At 55.6% G+C, this 15,087-nt stretch overlaps 1 protein-coding gene across 1 annotated transcript in view; it reads right to left on the bottom strand.

Annotated features, from left to right (window-relative positions):
• Positions 1–1,413: 1,413 nt before the first annotated feature.
• Positions 1,414–15,087, bottom strand: part of SYNDIG1 (synapse differentiation inducing 1) — a 56,924-nt gene continuing 43,250 nt past the window's right edge. The window contains exon 3 of the mRNA XM_027118378.1: positions 1,414–2,585. Coding sequence (XP_026974179.1) covers positions 2,427–2,585 — 159 coding nt within the window. The 3' untranslated portion in view covers positions 1,414–2,426. The remainder of the gene's footprint in view (positions 2,586–15,087) is intronic.

Here is a 15,087-nt window from a genome sequence, read left to right as displayed (position 1 = left end):
GCGGCTGCAGTGACAATGGGACAACGTAGCCCTAGGGGGGCGCACGGTGGCCCCCAAACACTTCGAAGATGCTGTGTGGGCAGCGGCCGCCCACAGAGGCACCTCCCTGACGAGGCCGAGCTGGTGGCAGTGCTGGGCCGCGCTGTGTCCACCTGTCCAGTGAGCTGCAGGGCCACACGCGGCCGGTCAGTTGTCCTCGGACAGGCTGGACCCCACCCCCTGCACACTCATGGCCACAAGGCACCACGTGTGGTTGTGGTGCGGGTCCTGGGGAGGCCTGGAGGAACCAAGAGGATATGGGGAGGGCTAAACATTCTAGACGGAGGCCAGGGGGAGACGGGAAGGGGGTCCAGGAGCCCAGAGGGGCTGGCGTAGAGCCCGAGGGTGGCGGAGGAGATGGGGGAGAGGGCATAATCAAATCCAAAGATAGGCAACTTTGGGCGCCTCTTGAACTAAAAATGGACAATTTAGGACACATACAAGGACCATTTCACACAATGGCTCACGATGAATAAACCCAAGAGATTGGGCTGAATAGACAGGAGGGCACAAACCAGCCGGTGGACGTACCCTCAGGGCCTGAGTGACCGTGACCACCCATCTCTGCATGCCCGCGGCCAGGCCTGGCCTCCCCGCTTCCCCTACCAGCTGTCCAAGGAGGCGGCCTAACTGTCACCCTCCCCTAGAGATGAGGTCCAGAGAAGTGCGCCCACCTGCCCAGGATCAGACAGCTAAAAATCCCAGATTGGTTTGGTTCCAAATCAGCCCTCTATCACCAGGTTCCTCTGGCTCATCCCGGGATGTCTGGGCATCTTCCCTGTGTCCTTAGAGCGTGTTTTTGGTGCATCCGTAGATGCAAGTGCCTGATGGACCTCGGATTTGACCCAGGAAAGCAGTGCTAATAATTTTCAGAATATTAACTGTTTAAGGTCGAGGAGAAGAGAGGCAAGTGAGGGGATCAAACCTGAGTCCTTATTCCAGGACAGTGGTTCTTAATTTCTGCTGCACTTTGTAATCACCAGGCTGCACCTCTGGTCAACCACATAAGACTTCTGGGGCTGGGACCCAGGCAGCAGGGATGTTATAGGTGCTGTGGGTGGAACCGCTGCCCTAGAGAGACGGCCTCTGTGTCCACTGAGGGTATCGGTATAATAATATTTACTAATGTGTTCAAGTGGGAACGTCAGCAGCTGGGAATGCTGTGATTCTCATCTCAGGACCCCCTGCTACTGCTCCAGCAGCTGAGCCCTGGCGGCTCTGCAGCTACTTCAACAACAAGGAAAAGGTATTAGTGAAACCCAAGGGTTGATATTAATCAGAAAGAAAAGCCTTAAGCAAAAAGGTAAAAGGTAACTTTTGTTCAACAATGAACACGCGTGAAACAGCAATGAAATGGTATTAAAATGTCTGTGATTACGTATTTCTCAGCATTCATCTGATTACTAAAGCAGCATGAAGCAATAGTTGCACTTAAAAAAAATGACAAGAAAATAGCTATTCATTTAGTTGACAGAGAAGGTTCGTGTCCTCTGTAAGATCACTAGTGTCACTGTCATCACCAAGGTGAATGTCAGCGCAGGCGGGTAGAAGCATCCCCCTGCGCTCGTCCTTATGCTGAGGGGGTGTCGTGGCTCCTTGGCCTGGAGTTCCTGGAGAAAACCTGGGTCCTTCTGGGAGGAGTCTGGGGAGGGGCCGGCCTGCCCTGGGCCCCAGGTCAACGAGGCCCCGGGATTGCATATTGCCGCGTGGTGGCTGCGGAGTATGGACACGTTCCAGAGGAGGCCTGACGTTCCTAGGCTGGGGACAGCGTGGAGGGAGTGACACTCTGGGCCTGGGAACGACTCTGGCTCTGCATTCTCAGGGCTGGACCCCTCTGGAGAGCCGTGACAGCTGGGGGTCCTGCCAGCAGCTGCTCTGTCTCTCTTGCCACCCAGCCCTGTTGCCTTCCTGCAGGAAAGGCACGTGGCCTGGGGGGCAGTGCCAGAGGAGTCAGGTGGGGCCACAGACAGAAGAGCACGTGTCCCCTGCCCCCTGCCTGTTGCACCATATTCCATAAAAATAAACACGTGTTCCTGTTCGTCTATTGCTAATGTTATGGCATTCCGGGCACTGGCACCAGCGTTGATCCACCAGAATCCATCCAGAGACAGCCGCGAGGGTCGGGATCTATGGAGCTTCCTTAGAAGGGTTAGCAGTGCCCATCTGTCCCATGCTCTGCACAGTGCTGTGAAAACGATATGAAAGGGTGAAAACAAAAGGAATCCATGGGCAGAAGGTCCCAGGGCTTTATGGCGTCGTTGGCGATGACTTACACTGTACAGCATCACGCAGGTGTGTCTACCTGTGTGTCCACCCTTGCCAGGCCCGCTCCTCTGCACCCGCACACAACTGGCCCAGGCTCTTCATGCGCATGCGCCCGGGGAGGCTCATAGGTGGTTGCTCTTGGAGAGGTAGGCGATGAGGGCCACGGCCACGCCCACGTAGATGCCGGTCCCGATGGTGATGGAGAGCACGGCCAGGAAGAGGGCCCGCCGGGAGCTGGTGCTGGCCTGGTGAAAGTCCCCCTTGGCCACGGCTTTGTTCGTCTGCAGCGGGAGGAGGGAGAGGAAAAAGGGGGCCAGGATGAGCAAGGTGAACCGAGAGGAGACTCACCGAGGGGGAGTTGTGCAGGGAAGGCGGGGGGCTGTCGCTCACCACTGCTCCCCCCTGCCCTGCAAGGCAGTCAAAGCTTAAGGGAAAGAAAGCGAAGCCCCAGGGATATCCAGGCCGGCAGTTGTCAGCTGAGCACCAGCCAAGGGAGTCCCGGGTCTCGGGCACCAGGACGCGAGGTTGGGGACGTCACAGCTCAGCGGCCCCCTTATGCCCGGTAAAGATACGTGAACGGTTTTCTAAAGTGTGTTCACACTTACCTCCTCCGGTCCTTACAGTGTACGGCGGTGTGGGGAAGGAAACGGTAGTCCTCGTTACCCGGAGAGGAGCCCGAGGCGTAAGATCCTTCAGTGGACTGCGGGTACTGAGACTCCGCCCCTCAGCTGGCGGCGCGGGAATCTGCGCGCCCGATGCCCCCTCCCTGCCGTGGCGGGGCCGGAAAATTCATCCACCAGTGAAATAACTCGAGGTGAGACCAGCGCCTCTATTTCTGGTCACCCGATTGCACAGTGAGGTGTTAGTTTAGTAAGATTCATGTTGCCTCGGGGTCATGAGGCAGCTGGGAACATGGAGGTTTCGGGTGTTGTGTCTGATATGGCGTGTTTTTTTTTTTCTTTTTTTTTCGGTACTCGGGCCTCTCACTGCTGCGGCCTCTCCCATTGCGGAGCACAGGCTCCGGACACACAGGCCCAGCAGCCATGGCTCACGGGCCCAGCCGCTCCGCGGCATGTGGGATCTTCCCGGACCGGGGCACGAACCCGTGTCCCCTGCATCGGCAGGCGGGCTCTCAACCACTGCGCCACCAGGAAAGCCCTGATTTGGCGTCTTGTGCTGGACTCCACCTCCACCACTGCCAGCCCCCTCCTCCTTGTCCCCTCGACAAGGGAGGCCCCGGGCTGTGGGGACCAACATGTGATCCAGCTGTTACATCACGTCTGATGCCCCCTGAGTGATGGCAGATGAGGGTGGAGGCCAGCAGGGCAGGTGCCCCCGGAGCGTCATGGGGCGCTGAGGAGGGCTGACCCCCGGCAGGGCGGGGTCCTCCTCGTCAGGGCAAAGGCAGAGCCCACTCCCTGTGTGGGACGTCCTGACCCCCTCAGGACCCATCTCCAGAAACCGGACTCTCACCGGATCCCATTTCCATGCGTGTTGAGTGTATTTCTACTTTTGCGGGCAGGATGGGAGATGGCATCCTGTTTACTCAGACACCGAGGTCCCAGACTCAGAGGTCACTAGGAGATGACTTTCCGTCCTCCGCAGCTCTGCCCCCGACCTGATGAGACGTCAGGTGGAGAAGGGCCTCCGGTCTGCTCGTGTCCTTTTATTTTTTCCTCTAACTTCTGTTTCTTCAGGGCCAGTTTTATGTCCTCGTCCCCAATTTTTGGGCTTGGAAGTGAGCCTGGGGGTTCCCTGTGGACGATCTTTGATGAAGCGGAGTGAAGAGAACGTGAGCACGAAGCTCCCAGGACAACAGTAACTACGTCTCAGCTGAGTTCACCCCAAACTCTCCAGGCCCCTCCCTGCTGGCCCCCGGCCTCTGTCAGGGTGGGTCCCCCAGCCCCAGCCCAGCCGGAGCTCTGCTGCAGGAGCCACAGACAGACAGACACACCGGGAGGCCGGGCCGGGCATTCGCACCCCGCGGGGAGCTCCCAGCTCCAAGGGCTGCCCGTCTCATCTGGGTCCATGCACGGCTGGCAGCCCCGGTGAGCTGCTTATAATGCCTGCATCGGCTGGGCTCCCCGAGGGCCGCCCTGGGACGGCCTGACCCGCGGGTGTGGGACCGAATCCGGGCGCTCCGTCCTCTCTCCTGACGGGTGGGCTCACTGTCCTCTGCTGACCTACATCATCCCCAGCCAGGCAGCTTAAATCAAGAACGAGCCGCCAACCTCTCCCAGGTTCCGGGGTTAGGGGTTTGGGAGCCCCTCGGTGGGTGACTCTGCCTGGGCCTGGAGGGGCCTGGGCTGCAGTCTCTTGACGTCCTGGCTGCGTTGTGGGCTGAGGCAGGAGCTCACAGCGTCCCCCTACTGGGACCCACCCGCTCCTTCCTTGCGGCCCCGCAGCCCTCGGGTCCACCTAGGGTCCCCTCCCAGACGGCGTCCTGGCCTCACGGTCTCTGGGGACCAGCTCCTGGGGCCCCTGCACAGAAGCGGGGCTGCGGCTGGGGCTTGGCTGACGTTTGCACAGCTGAAAGGAAACTCTTGTGAAGAAGGACGCACACACAGGGCGACACAGTGGGTGGCCCCTCCTTCCAGGAAGAGCAGAATCCCGGGGGGTGCAGCCTCGGGGCAGTGACAGATGGGGGTCCCGCTGAAGCTCATCCTGAGGGGGTCCCCACGGGCAGCTTTCTGTCCGTGTGGCCTCTGTGACCCCAGAGGCCGACCCCAGGGCTGCCGCATTGGGCAGAGGGAGGGGCACGGTGTGTGTCACCAGACAGCCCCTCGGGCCCTGTCTGCAAATGGCCGTCCCACTCCCCCCAGGCTGGGAACGTCCCTGCAGCTGGTTTTCCTTCCCTGCCCTTTTAGCCAGAGATCACCAAGTGAAGTTCATTCCTTTCTTTTTTGAGGTCTTTTGCTCAGAAAACAGAAAGTGCAGGTGACTGGCCTGGTTCTGAGCAGCATCTTCTGTGCGCCAGGGGCTCAGAGGGACCCAGAGAGTGTGCTATCCACCCTCATGGACGCTGCTTGGAGTATACATCACAGGCGAGGGAGAGAGTCTTAACTCAGGTCGAAGAGAGCTGGAGGTCAGAGTCAGGGAGTGCCTGGGCCCCCGAGACACCGCTCGCTGGGGACTGGGTGTAGCCACCGCCCTGACCTGGGGAAACGTCCCCCAACCTACCCAGGACGTGCTGAGCTCACGCATAGCCTACTGGGATATTCCACATTCAAACATGTACTCTGGTTCTTGAGGTAAATAACTACCCTCACTCACCTGGTTTTAAAGCTACGTAGAAAAGCCAACTTTAAATTCAAGAGCAGAAGTAAAATACTGGTGCTAAAACTCATGGAAGCACTGACTCCCTCCCTTGAATGAAGTGTTATTTAAATGGAGGAAATAAAAATCATAGAAACAGAGAACGCACAGCTGGGACCAATGTGCTTAGGCCAGAATTGACCATCAGAGCCGTGATCCAGATACAGCGTGAGGTCCGTCCCAGGTGTTGCCCCCGTCAGCCTCTGAGGCTGGGACGGCTCTAGGTCAAGCACCCACGCGGAGGAACCGGCCATCAGAAGTCGGGAAGGTCCTCAGACACATTTCAAGCTCGTTTTGTGCAGGTTTCTAGGGTGAGAAATGACCCGTTTGCAGGGGAACGAAGCCAAATTCACATCCTCGGCTGCCCTTATCCTCTGACACTTCCTCCCTCTGTGGTGACTGGGAGCATTTAGGGGCTGGTTTCATAGAAGGCTCGTCTCCTGGTCTGACAGGTGCCAGGCCCCCTTTCTTCTGGTGCTTCTGGTGCGTCCAGTCTGGCCCCGACCTGCGGCCATCCTCACCCCCTTCCCAGTGCGCGTCGCCTCCCTCCCACCTGAGGCCCGGCTCACCTGAGAGGTTTGTCTGGCCCTCGGCTCGGGGGGCCCAGGTCCTTACTCCTCCCTCAGCCCTTTCCTTCCTTCCTTCCTTTGCTCACTTGCAACAGCTAGAGGTTTGACATTGCGACAGACAACGGCCCAGGATGGCGACGGGGCTGCACAGCTGCGTTTGCCAATTTCCAAAACGAGAACGGAACCGAATTAGAGGTTCTGAAGCCCTCCATCCCCCCACCCCCTGAGGGAACAAGGGGCCGGGTGTGTGGAGGCGGGGAGGGGATCTGAGGGACCAGAATGCGAGTCCGGGTTCTCTCCATGAGGGGCATAGGCGCCGCCTCCCCCTTCAGTCCCACTGAGAGCAGCTCTGACGGGACACTGGGCGTCTGTCTTGATGTCTGTCCCCTGCATGGAGGGCAGGAGACCCTTCCCGCCTGGACGACCCAGAAGGTAAGGGTGAGCTGGGCAGCAGCGTCGGTGGGGAGCCGGGGTCAGCGCTCTCTGTGGGGACGGGCCAGCTCTCCCGTCGGTCAGGGGAGGAGTGGGTACTTCCTGGGGCAGACGCATGCTGCCCGGGCTATCTTAGACTGTGTCCGACAGAGCCCAATGGAGGGGCAAGCAGACCCCCGAGGAAAATTCCAAACTCTAGTCGAGGATGCAGAGTGTGCGAGTGTGTGTGTGGGGTCTGCAGAGAACCCGCCAAATGCCTGGATGAGGAAGAGAGCTGCACACCCTTTGCAGGTGTGAGGCACCCATGGTGAGGTGAGTGGGTGAGACTTTTCTACCCCCATCTGTCTCCACTCGCCATGCCTCACCCCAAAGTGGCAGACCCCATGGTGGCAGCCTGGGGGTGGGGAGAGACCACACCCCTCCTTCCCAGGAACGGCTCAGGCATACCCCACCCGGTACATCGTAAAAGAACAGTGCTATCTGCCACCCAAGAATGGCTCAAAGGGAAGAGAGACACAGTGGAAATCCACACTCTCATCTGGTCCTGCTGAGAGTGTGAATTCCTGTCACCACTTGGGAAACGCAACACTGCTTACAGTTGGACATATAGACACACACACGATACAAGTGTTCCACTCCCGGCAAATACTCAACAGAAACGATGCATTTGTACACCAAGGACACCTCCAAGCATGTCCGTAGCCATACCGACCATCAGAGCCCCGGCCTGGAAGTCATCCCAACATCCAACCACAGTAAAAGGATAAGTGACAATGGTACCCAATATGGTAATGAAATAAATCTCAGGAACATGATGTTGAACAGAAGAAGCCAGACACAGGAGTCTATTGCGTAGAGTACAAAACAGGCCAAAGTCATCCACACTGTTGGCAAAGGAGCCAGATTGGTGGTGTCCTTGGGGAGGGTCAGTAACCGGAAGAAAACACAGTTAAAACAATTTACTTTTACACCCTAAGATGATTTTAGAAATGATTCTACCAAGAGTTAAATGAACAAATAGGAACCATCTATAGAGAATAGAGAAACCCATTTCGTGAAACTAGTAAAATCTTGATATCAGAACCAGAGAAGGAAAGAAAGAGAAAAGGAAAGGAAGATGCTGATTCCCTACAGACGGATGCAGGTGAGATTCAGTGAGCGAGAGCCGGCTTCCTCTCCACGCTGCTCTCTGCCTCTGCATTTGCTGGGCCTTTTTGATCGTCCTTCACACCATTTTCACCCCTAACTCATCTATTATATGTCCACGGGGCTGTCCCTGCCCCCTGAGGGAGGGGAGGCCCCCGGGCCTCCCAAGTCTCCATCCCAGGCTCACCACGGAGCGTTGCAACTGCAGCTTTGCGGGCTCCGCACAGGACCACTCAGTGAACTGATGACCCAGCGGACTTTCCTTCCAGCTCTCGAGGGTGACACGCTTTGGTCAGAAACACCCCCACGTCCAGGAAGCCCTCGGCTGGTAATCGCGGGTCTTACGCAGAGTCTACGAGCTGATTAGGAGGATACGCATCAGGCGTAGCCGAGAAGGAAGCGTTTACGACCACGGCTCCTTGCTGGGGTGGCTCTGCCAGGCACCCCCAAGGACCTGGAGGCCAGTTTGGGCAGGACGTGGTGCCTGCATGACGGAGCGGAGGGGTCCACGGTCCTCGGGGGTCCAGGAAGGAGGAGAGAGAGCAGCCAGGAGGGTGGCCGGTGGCTGCCGGGCAGGGGAGCGCTTCCACGATGGAGGCAGCTAATCTGTGCCGCCCCGCGTGGTGGCCACGAGCCATCTATGGCTACTTAGCACTTGGGATGTGGTGAGTGTGACTGTGAGTTTTAATATCATTTAATTTTAATTAATATAAACATAAATAGCCAAATGTTGGGGGCCACCACGGTGGGCAGCACAGACCCACCGGGCAGAGAGTCCCACGGGGAGCGGTGTGGTGGGCGGGATGAACCCAAAGGAGATGGAAACCCTGCAGGGCGGTTCAGGCATCAGTGCTGGGGGGCGGGGGTTTCCCCGCGCTCGGGAAACTGCTCCACACACACCTGCCTCTGTGCATTTAACTGTGAATTTATTTTGGTAGCTCAGTGTCAGGTGGAGATGAAGGAGGTTGGGGTGACCCTGTGAGAGGGCAATGCCCATGAAATCTGCAGATGAAGGGGGGCCTTTGGACCCGGGGTGTGGAGTGGGCGTCCTGGTCTGAGGTCCACTGGCATCCCTCGCAGACGGAACCTATCAGGGGCTGATGCTGGGCCCCAGGCCTCCGTGACGTGTGGCAAGGTCCTGCGCTCCATCCCTGCTGGGGGACACCTCCCCCGAACCCCGGGAGACGATGCTCCCAGGGTCTGGTCCTGGACTGAGTTCACCACAAGCTTTTGTCAAAGTCCTCATTTCCTTTGGCTGTAAAATACCCACTGTTGTTTGAGTTTCAGGAAAAACATGACTTTCTCTGCAATATATCTCTCCTTTGTTTTTCTTTTTTGTTTTTTTTAGCCACATGGCTTGTGGGATCTTAACTCCCTGACTAGAAATCGAACCTGGGCCCCGGCAGTGGAAGCGCTGAATCCTAACTACTGGACGGCCACGGAATTCCCCTTGCTTTGTTTTTCTTACGGTCGCTTATTTTAGGGGCAGGAATCGCTAAGGTTGGAGGAGTCCACATCCACGTCTTCCACAGACACGTGGTCCCGCTCCGGTCGAGGAGCTGGGTCCCGGCACAGCCGGGATGGCCTCGGCGCCAGACCCCCGCCTCTGAGGCGTGTGACAGACACCCTCTCTCCTCCACAACCATCTCTCCGGAAATTTATATCACTCTGGGTATTTTATGGCTCATTTTTCCTCCTGCACCAATATCTGTCGGGCTGGATTACATTTCTCTGCATCATTGCAAAGCTTATTTCCCTTATTTATGACTGTCTACCGCTTGCTGTGTGCTGGCGGGTACCCGGGGCTGCGCTGGAGGAGGGACCACGTGGCGGTTTAGCAGGCTCCATGGGGAGGAGGGAAAGCCTCTCAGGCCAGGGCTCACTCAGACCCACATGCACGCTGCTTTCCTTACGTGCTTTAGTTCCAGGAGCATTTTTATGACCTCCCCTCCCCCTTTTAAAGCAACCCTTCTATTTTAAACCATGAAAAAAAAATAAATCTTGTGAGTTAGGTCTGAATGGCAGACAGATCAGCTATGAAACAAAGGTACCCCCTGTGCTTGGGTAGAACCGGATGGGAACACAGGCTCCCCTGGGTGCTAGCACCAAGCCCCTTCACCTGGCCTTGGCCTGGGTCACTGCGGGGGCGGGGAGTTACCCATGATGGTGTCTGAGGGCCCCTGTCAGCAAGGTCATTTTGTAGGAAACACAACAAAAAACATCAGTACGAGCAACGGCCCCTGTGCCATCCTGTGCAGAAGCCTGAGTGACCTTGTTTCCATCCTCCAGCTGAGGTCAGAGGAGCCCCAGGACCCGCGGTTCCTGAGAGGCCCCGCCCAGTGCTTCACTTCCCACAGCTCAGGCCTCCCCGCTATGCTGGCCATGGGGCTCTGCTGGAAAGAAGCCTGCCTTGGTTTCCCCCTGTGACTAATCAGTATGAACTCATGTCTAGCTTCATACAGGCACAGATGGATAATACAAAAATAATTATACAGATGGAAATATTTCTCTATATAAAGATGTAGACACATGTATTTCTACATATAGAACTAATAACATGCGAGTACACACATGTGTATTTCCTATTTCCTAGCTCTGTTACTGAGCACACCCAGAATCAATGACACCCCAGTAGCAACAAGCACACCCAGTGCCCAGATAGTGGTTTCTAAAACCGTTTTCCAATAAAAAGGGTCAGAACTCCATGGGGAAGCGGCTGATTTTAGGACTCAGGCAGGTAGTACACAAGATGAGCCCGGGACGGCATTTTATAGTACAAAAAAGGAAAAATACTCCAAGATCAAAAGGATGCGGGCACGTCAGGGGGACGCAGGAAATGCTCCCTATAGCCAAAGTGACAAAATAAATAATGTAGTATTGGATTATAAAATAAAAAATAAAAAATAAACATCCAAGGGTCCATACTGATATAAATAAATGATTGGATGAATCAGTTCACTGGGGAGAAGAGACAAATCTCCCATATAGACAAGTTCCAAATAATCTATGTAGGTCCTCCGGCCTCAGGGAAGGAAAGCACCCTTTGAGGGTGGGCTGCGCAGTGACTTCCTAGGACAGAGGACGGAATGGACGGCGGGAGGAAGAGTGACCTTGCCGTGAAGAAACCCGACAGACACGACCACAGCCAGTGTCCGCAGTGACAGGTCATGTTGATGGGACGCAGCACTGACCTTCACCTCCATGCTCCTGCTCCACAAACCCATAACCCCGGTCTAAGCAGGAGGAAAGCATCAGACAAGTCCCGATAGAGGGACATCCCACACCGTACCCCACCAGGTCTCCTCACAGGTGTCAAAGTCATCAGAAACAGGGGACGCCTAAGACGTGTCACAGCCCAGAGGATCCCGAGGAGGCCTGACCGCCAGGTGCTGCGTGGATCCTGGCTGGGACCCAGGGGCAGAAAGAGGGCATCAGACAACCGCTAAGGCGATCTGGACAGAGCACTTAGAGTACAATGGTGCAGCAACACTGGTCTTTACCTGGGGGACAGACGAGCCCCATGTGAGATGTTGATGGGGGTTGGTGGGTGACTGGGCTCAGGGAAGCCACCAGTTCTGCACCCCTTTGTCCATTTTCTGCAGAGCTAAATTGGTCTGAGATAAGCTGTTTATTTAAAAGGCAGGGTGTGGATGGGGCAGGTGAGAGGCCTGTCTGGTGCAGGGGCACGTTCCCGGGCTCCGTCCCTGAGAGCCGGGGTAGGGGGGGGGAGGCGGGGGGAGCGGCCGGCACACCTGCTCAAACCAGCACTGACAGGGAACTCGCTCAGCCCTTTTGTGGTACGCGGGCCTCTCACTGTTGTGGCCTCTCCCGTTGCGGAGCACAGGCTCGGGACGCGCAGGCTCAGCGACCATGGCTCACGGGCCCAGCCGCTCCGCGGCATGTGGGATCTTCCCGGACCAGGGCACGAACCCGTGTCTCCTGCATCGGCAGGCGGACTCTCAACCACTGCGCCACCAGGGAAGCCCTACTCGCTATTTCTGTGTCCGATTTTACTTTCCTCCCTAAAGCAGAGTTATAACACCTTTCTAGTGGGTGTTGTGACAATGTCAGCACAGGACACCCTGACCTACTGCTCCACGTCGAGCTCCATGCCAACAACTCACTTGCCTGGCCTTACTTCCTCCTTCCTGACACCACAGAGAATGACTGCTGTTAATACTGGTTTCCATAAACGTACCCTTAATATAACAATGTGTTAGGAAGATGTTCAAACACACAGAAAAGGTAAAAGAAACTGCAGTGAGCATATCAACCCCATCAGTTCACTAGCAGCATTTTGTTTATGTTATTAGGTTCATCTATCCAGCTCTCTATCCATCCATCAACCCATCTTTTTTCTTTTCGATGCGTGTCAGGGTAAGTTGCAGATACTCCCTGCTAAGCACGTCTGCATATGACTCCATTGATGGAGAATGAGAGATGGGGAATTCAGGTTCGGCGTCAAGTGACAGAGCACCTGCCTCCTGGATCCTAACAGGTGCTCACGAACGGAAACTATTTCCATCATTTCATTCTTTACGCAAAAGTCCTGCTTCCTTTCTGGAAACAAATAAGGAGGAGATTAAAGATTTTAAAACCCAGGAGAGGAAAAATCAGACCTTTCTCTTTAAATACCCCTTGGGGACGAGAAAAAGTTTTAGGAACAAAAATGAATGTTTGGGCCCTTTGGATCCAACAGTGGATGCAGGCTGGCCGATGTCTGCCCCATGTGTGTGGCCGCTTTCACCATGTGTGTGACACCTCCGGCACATGTGTGGTGGCTGTTCTGTGCCAGCGGAAACCTGTCAGGTGCTGGGTCGGTGCCTCTACGGAATCTGGGGGCCCCCCATGTTCCCTGCAGAAGAGCCCCCATGACTGGGCTTTGTCTTGTGCACAACAAGCTTCCTCCGATTGTTACATTACGGGTGACGTGATGGTCCTTTTATTTTCCTGCCAGTCCATGGCACAGAAAACCAATCACACAGCAAACAAAACACCCTTGTTTTAAAAAGTCTTCCCATGACAGGGCCACTAGATAATCACGAATTATGATGCTCTAATGAAATTAAGAAAAGCTTGTTTCTTAAGAAGCAAAGACTAGCAAAGATTTAAATAAAAAATGAAAAAAATTCAGTGTTCCCTAGTATACTGGAAATTTGGGAGAAAATCTGAATGCTTTAAAAGATGAATAATTAAATAACCATGTTATATCCCTGTGGTGAGACATTAGGTCACCACAAACATCACTCATTACATGACAAGTACTCATGATATTGGTTACAAAAAGGCATATTTTAAACCCTAATCTTGCCTATACAGAGAATAATGCACACAGAAAGGACTGGACGGAACAGACCAAAGTCTTAAATGTAAATGCTGAGTTTCCCCCTGTTGCTTCATAGTTTAATTCGCTGTCCAGAATTTCAGTGCCGGTAAACAGAAAAAAACCTGTTGATCCCACAGGTGTCATTTCCCATTGGGCCGATGCCTCGGTTTACCCTTCCCAGTGTGTGCAGCCTGTGGAGTCAGTGTTGGTCGTGGGGAGGAAGCCCCAGGGCAGTGACACCCAAGCTCCCCTCACCACAGCAGGTGCTGGGACCCCCTGAGCCTGATGCCTGGTGCCTAGGTCTGGGGGGGAATCTCTCTGCCCCAGACTTGCTCTCAGGCCTGATCTGCAGCCCCTGATGGCTGATAAACCCACACGGTCGCTGAGCTTGGGGCTGGAGGCCACCGGCTGGGGCCTGGTCCGGGCTCCATTGGAGATGAGGCTCTGGCTGGCTGCCTGCCAGCCCCTCCTAAACCTGTCCCGGCCTCGCGGCCATGGCGCCTGCACAGAGACGCCGTCTGTGCTGCTCCACGTTCAGACGTGGGTTTGCTGTGCTGTCCTTCCCGCGTGGCCTGGGTCGGCCTGGCGTGGGGACCCCGCCTGCTCCACCTCTGCTTCTTGGGCCCTGGAGCCGCTGGAGGGAGCAGGCATAGAATCAGGGCAGGTGGCCCTCCGGCTGGGTTCAGAGCTTCTCAGTGCCAAGCCTGAGAATGCGGCCTTTGATCTTCAACATTTCTGGGCTGCCCTGAGCATCTCTCATAAAAAACCCAGTGTGTTCGCTCAGTGGACTTGGGAAAGGAAGGGTCGTACACCCCAGGGGAGCCTTTCACGTCAGGCCGGTTCTGGCTTCACACTTAAGCCACCGTTTATCAGCTGCCCCCGTCCCACGGTTCCCTTGGTTAGTCTGTTGGTTGGTTTGTTCCGGCAGCAATCGCACCTGCAGATATTCATGCAGTGGAGAATTTAGAAAACATACACTTCTGTTTTTACCTTCCACCATATTGCTGCTCTTAACGTATTTGCACGTTTGTCAGTCATTGCGCTTCCTTTAAAAAATCCACTTTTGCACCTGCAGCAGCAGGTGAGGGCCACCGGCAGGCTCCCAAGGCCTTGAGGGCAGAGTCCTTGGCCGTGGGCGGCAGGGCAGTTCTGCAGCTCCACCCTAATCTCTGATCTCTGTTCCCTTTTAGGGCCTGTCTTCCCAAGGCGGCTCAGGAGGGTGTGTCTCTCTCAAGCGCTTTGACAAACCTTGGCAATTGGCTCCCACCTCCCAGGCATGGGAGGGAAGCAAGGGCAGGTTCTGCCTCTGGCTGAGGTACTTAGGGTTGGGAACAAGGGGATGCCAGGGGTGGCGTCAGGAGCCAGGCAGGTGGCAGTGGTGTAGGGGCTGCCGGTTGGGCGGCAGAGCCCGGTGGGGGGCAACCACTGGTGGACCCACAGACGGTGAAGAGTCAAGATGCTTCGTTTGCACGTAGGGCTGTGACATCTGCCCAGACCTGAGAGGAAATGTATGCTGGGTCTGGAGGTGAACTCGACCAGGGGGAGACAGCTTCCAGGCCTGCCTATTCACCGAATTTTTATAATGGCAAGGAACTTGCTGCCGGCCACCAAGCACATCACGTTCACATTAACTGCGACCCATCCTTTGCTCCTGAGTTCCTGGAGGGGATGAGGACCAGAGCAGAACATGAAGAACCACCGGAAATGATGGGGAAGAGTATTCTGAGCTGTGGAAGGCGATGGCAACTTTATTGACCAAGAAGAAACTAAGAAACTTCACAGGAGCCACGGTGTATGCTCCAGGGCCTTCTAACATGCTATGGCTTCTGACATATTTATTCCAGAAGTGAGGAGACAGTTGTGAGGCCCCGTCTGCCAAAGCCCGGGCGTCTCTCCCACACCCTCATCCTCTTGGCTACAGGAGACCTGTTTCCTTGTGAAGGCACAGCTGTTTGCTGCCCTCCTTCCCCCAAACACTCACAAAATATGCAAAAG

Source organism: Aethalodelphis obliquidens, unplaced genomic scaffold, assembly GCF_003676395.1.
Source record: "Aethalodelphis obliquidens isolate GAN/ISIS:26980383/991018 unplaced genomic scaffold, ASM367639v1 scaffold18, whole genome shotgun sequence".
Classification (NCBI taxonomy): domain Eukaryota; kingdom Metazoa; phylum Chordata; class Mammalia; order Artiodactyla; family Delphinidae; genus Aethalodelphis; species Aethalodelphis obliquidens.
The sequence above is the reverse complement of the archived record's forward strand: the minus strand, read 5'-3'. Positions and strand labels throughout refer to the sequence as shown.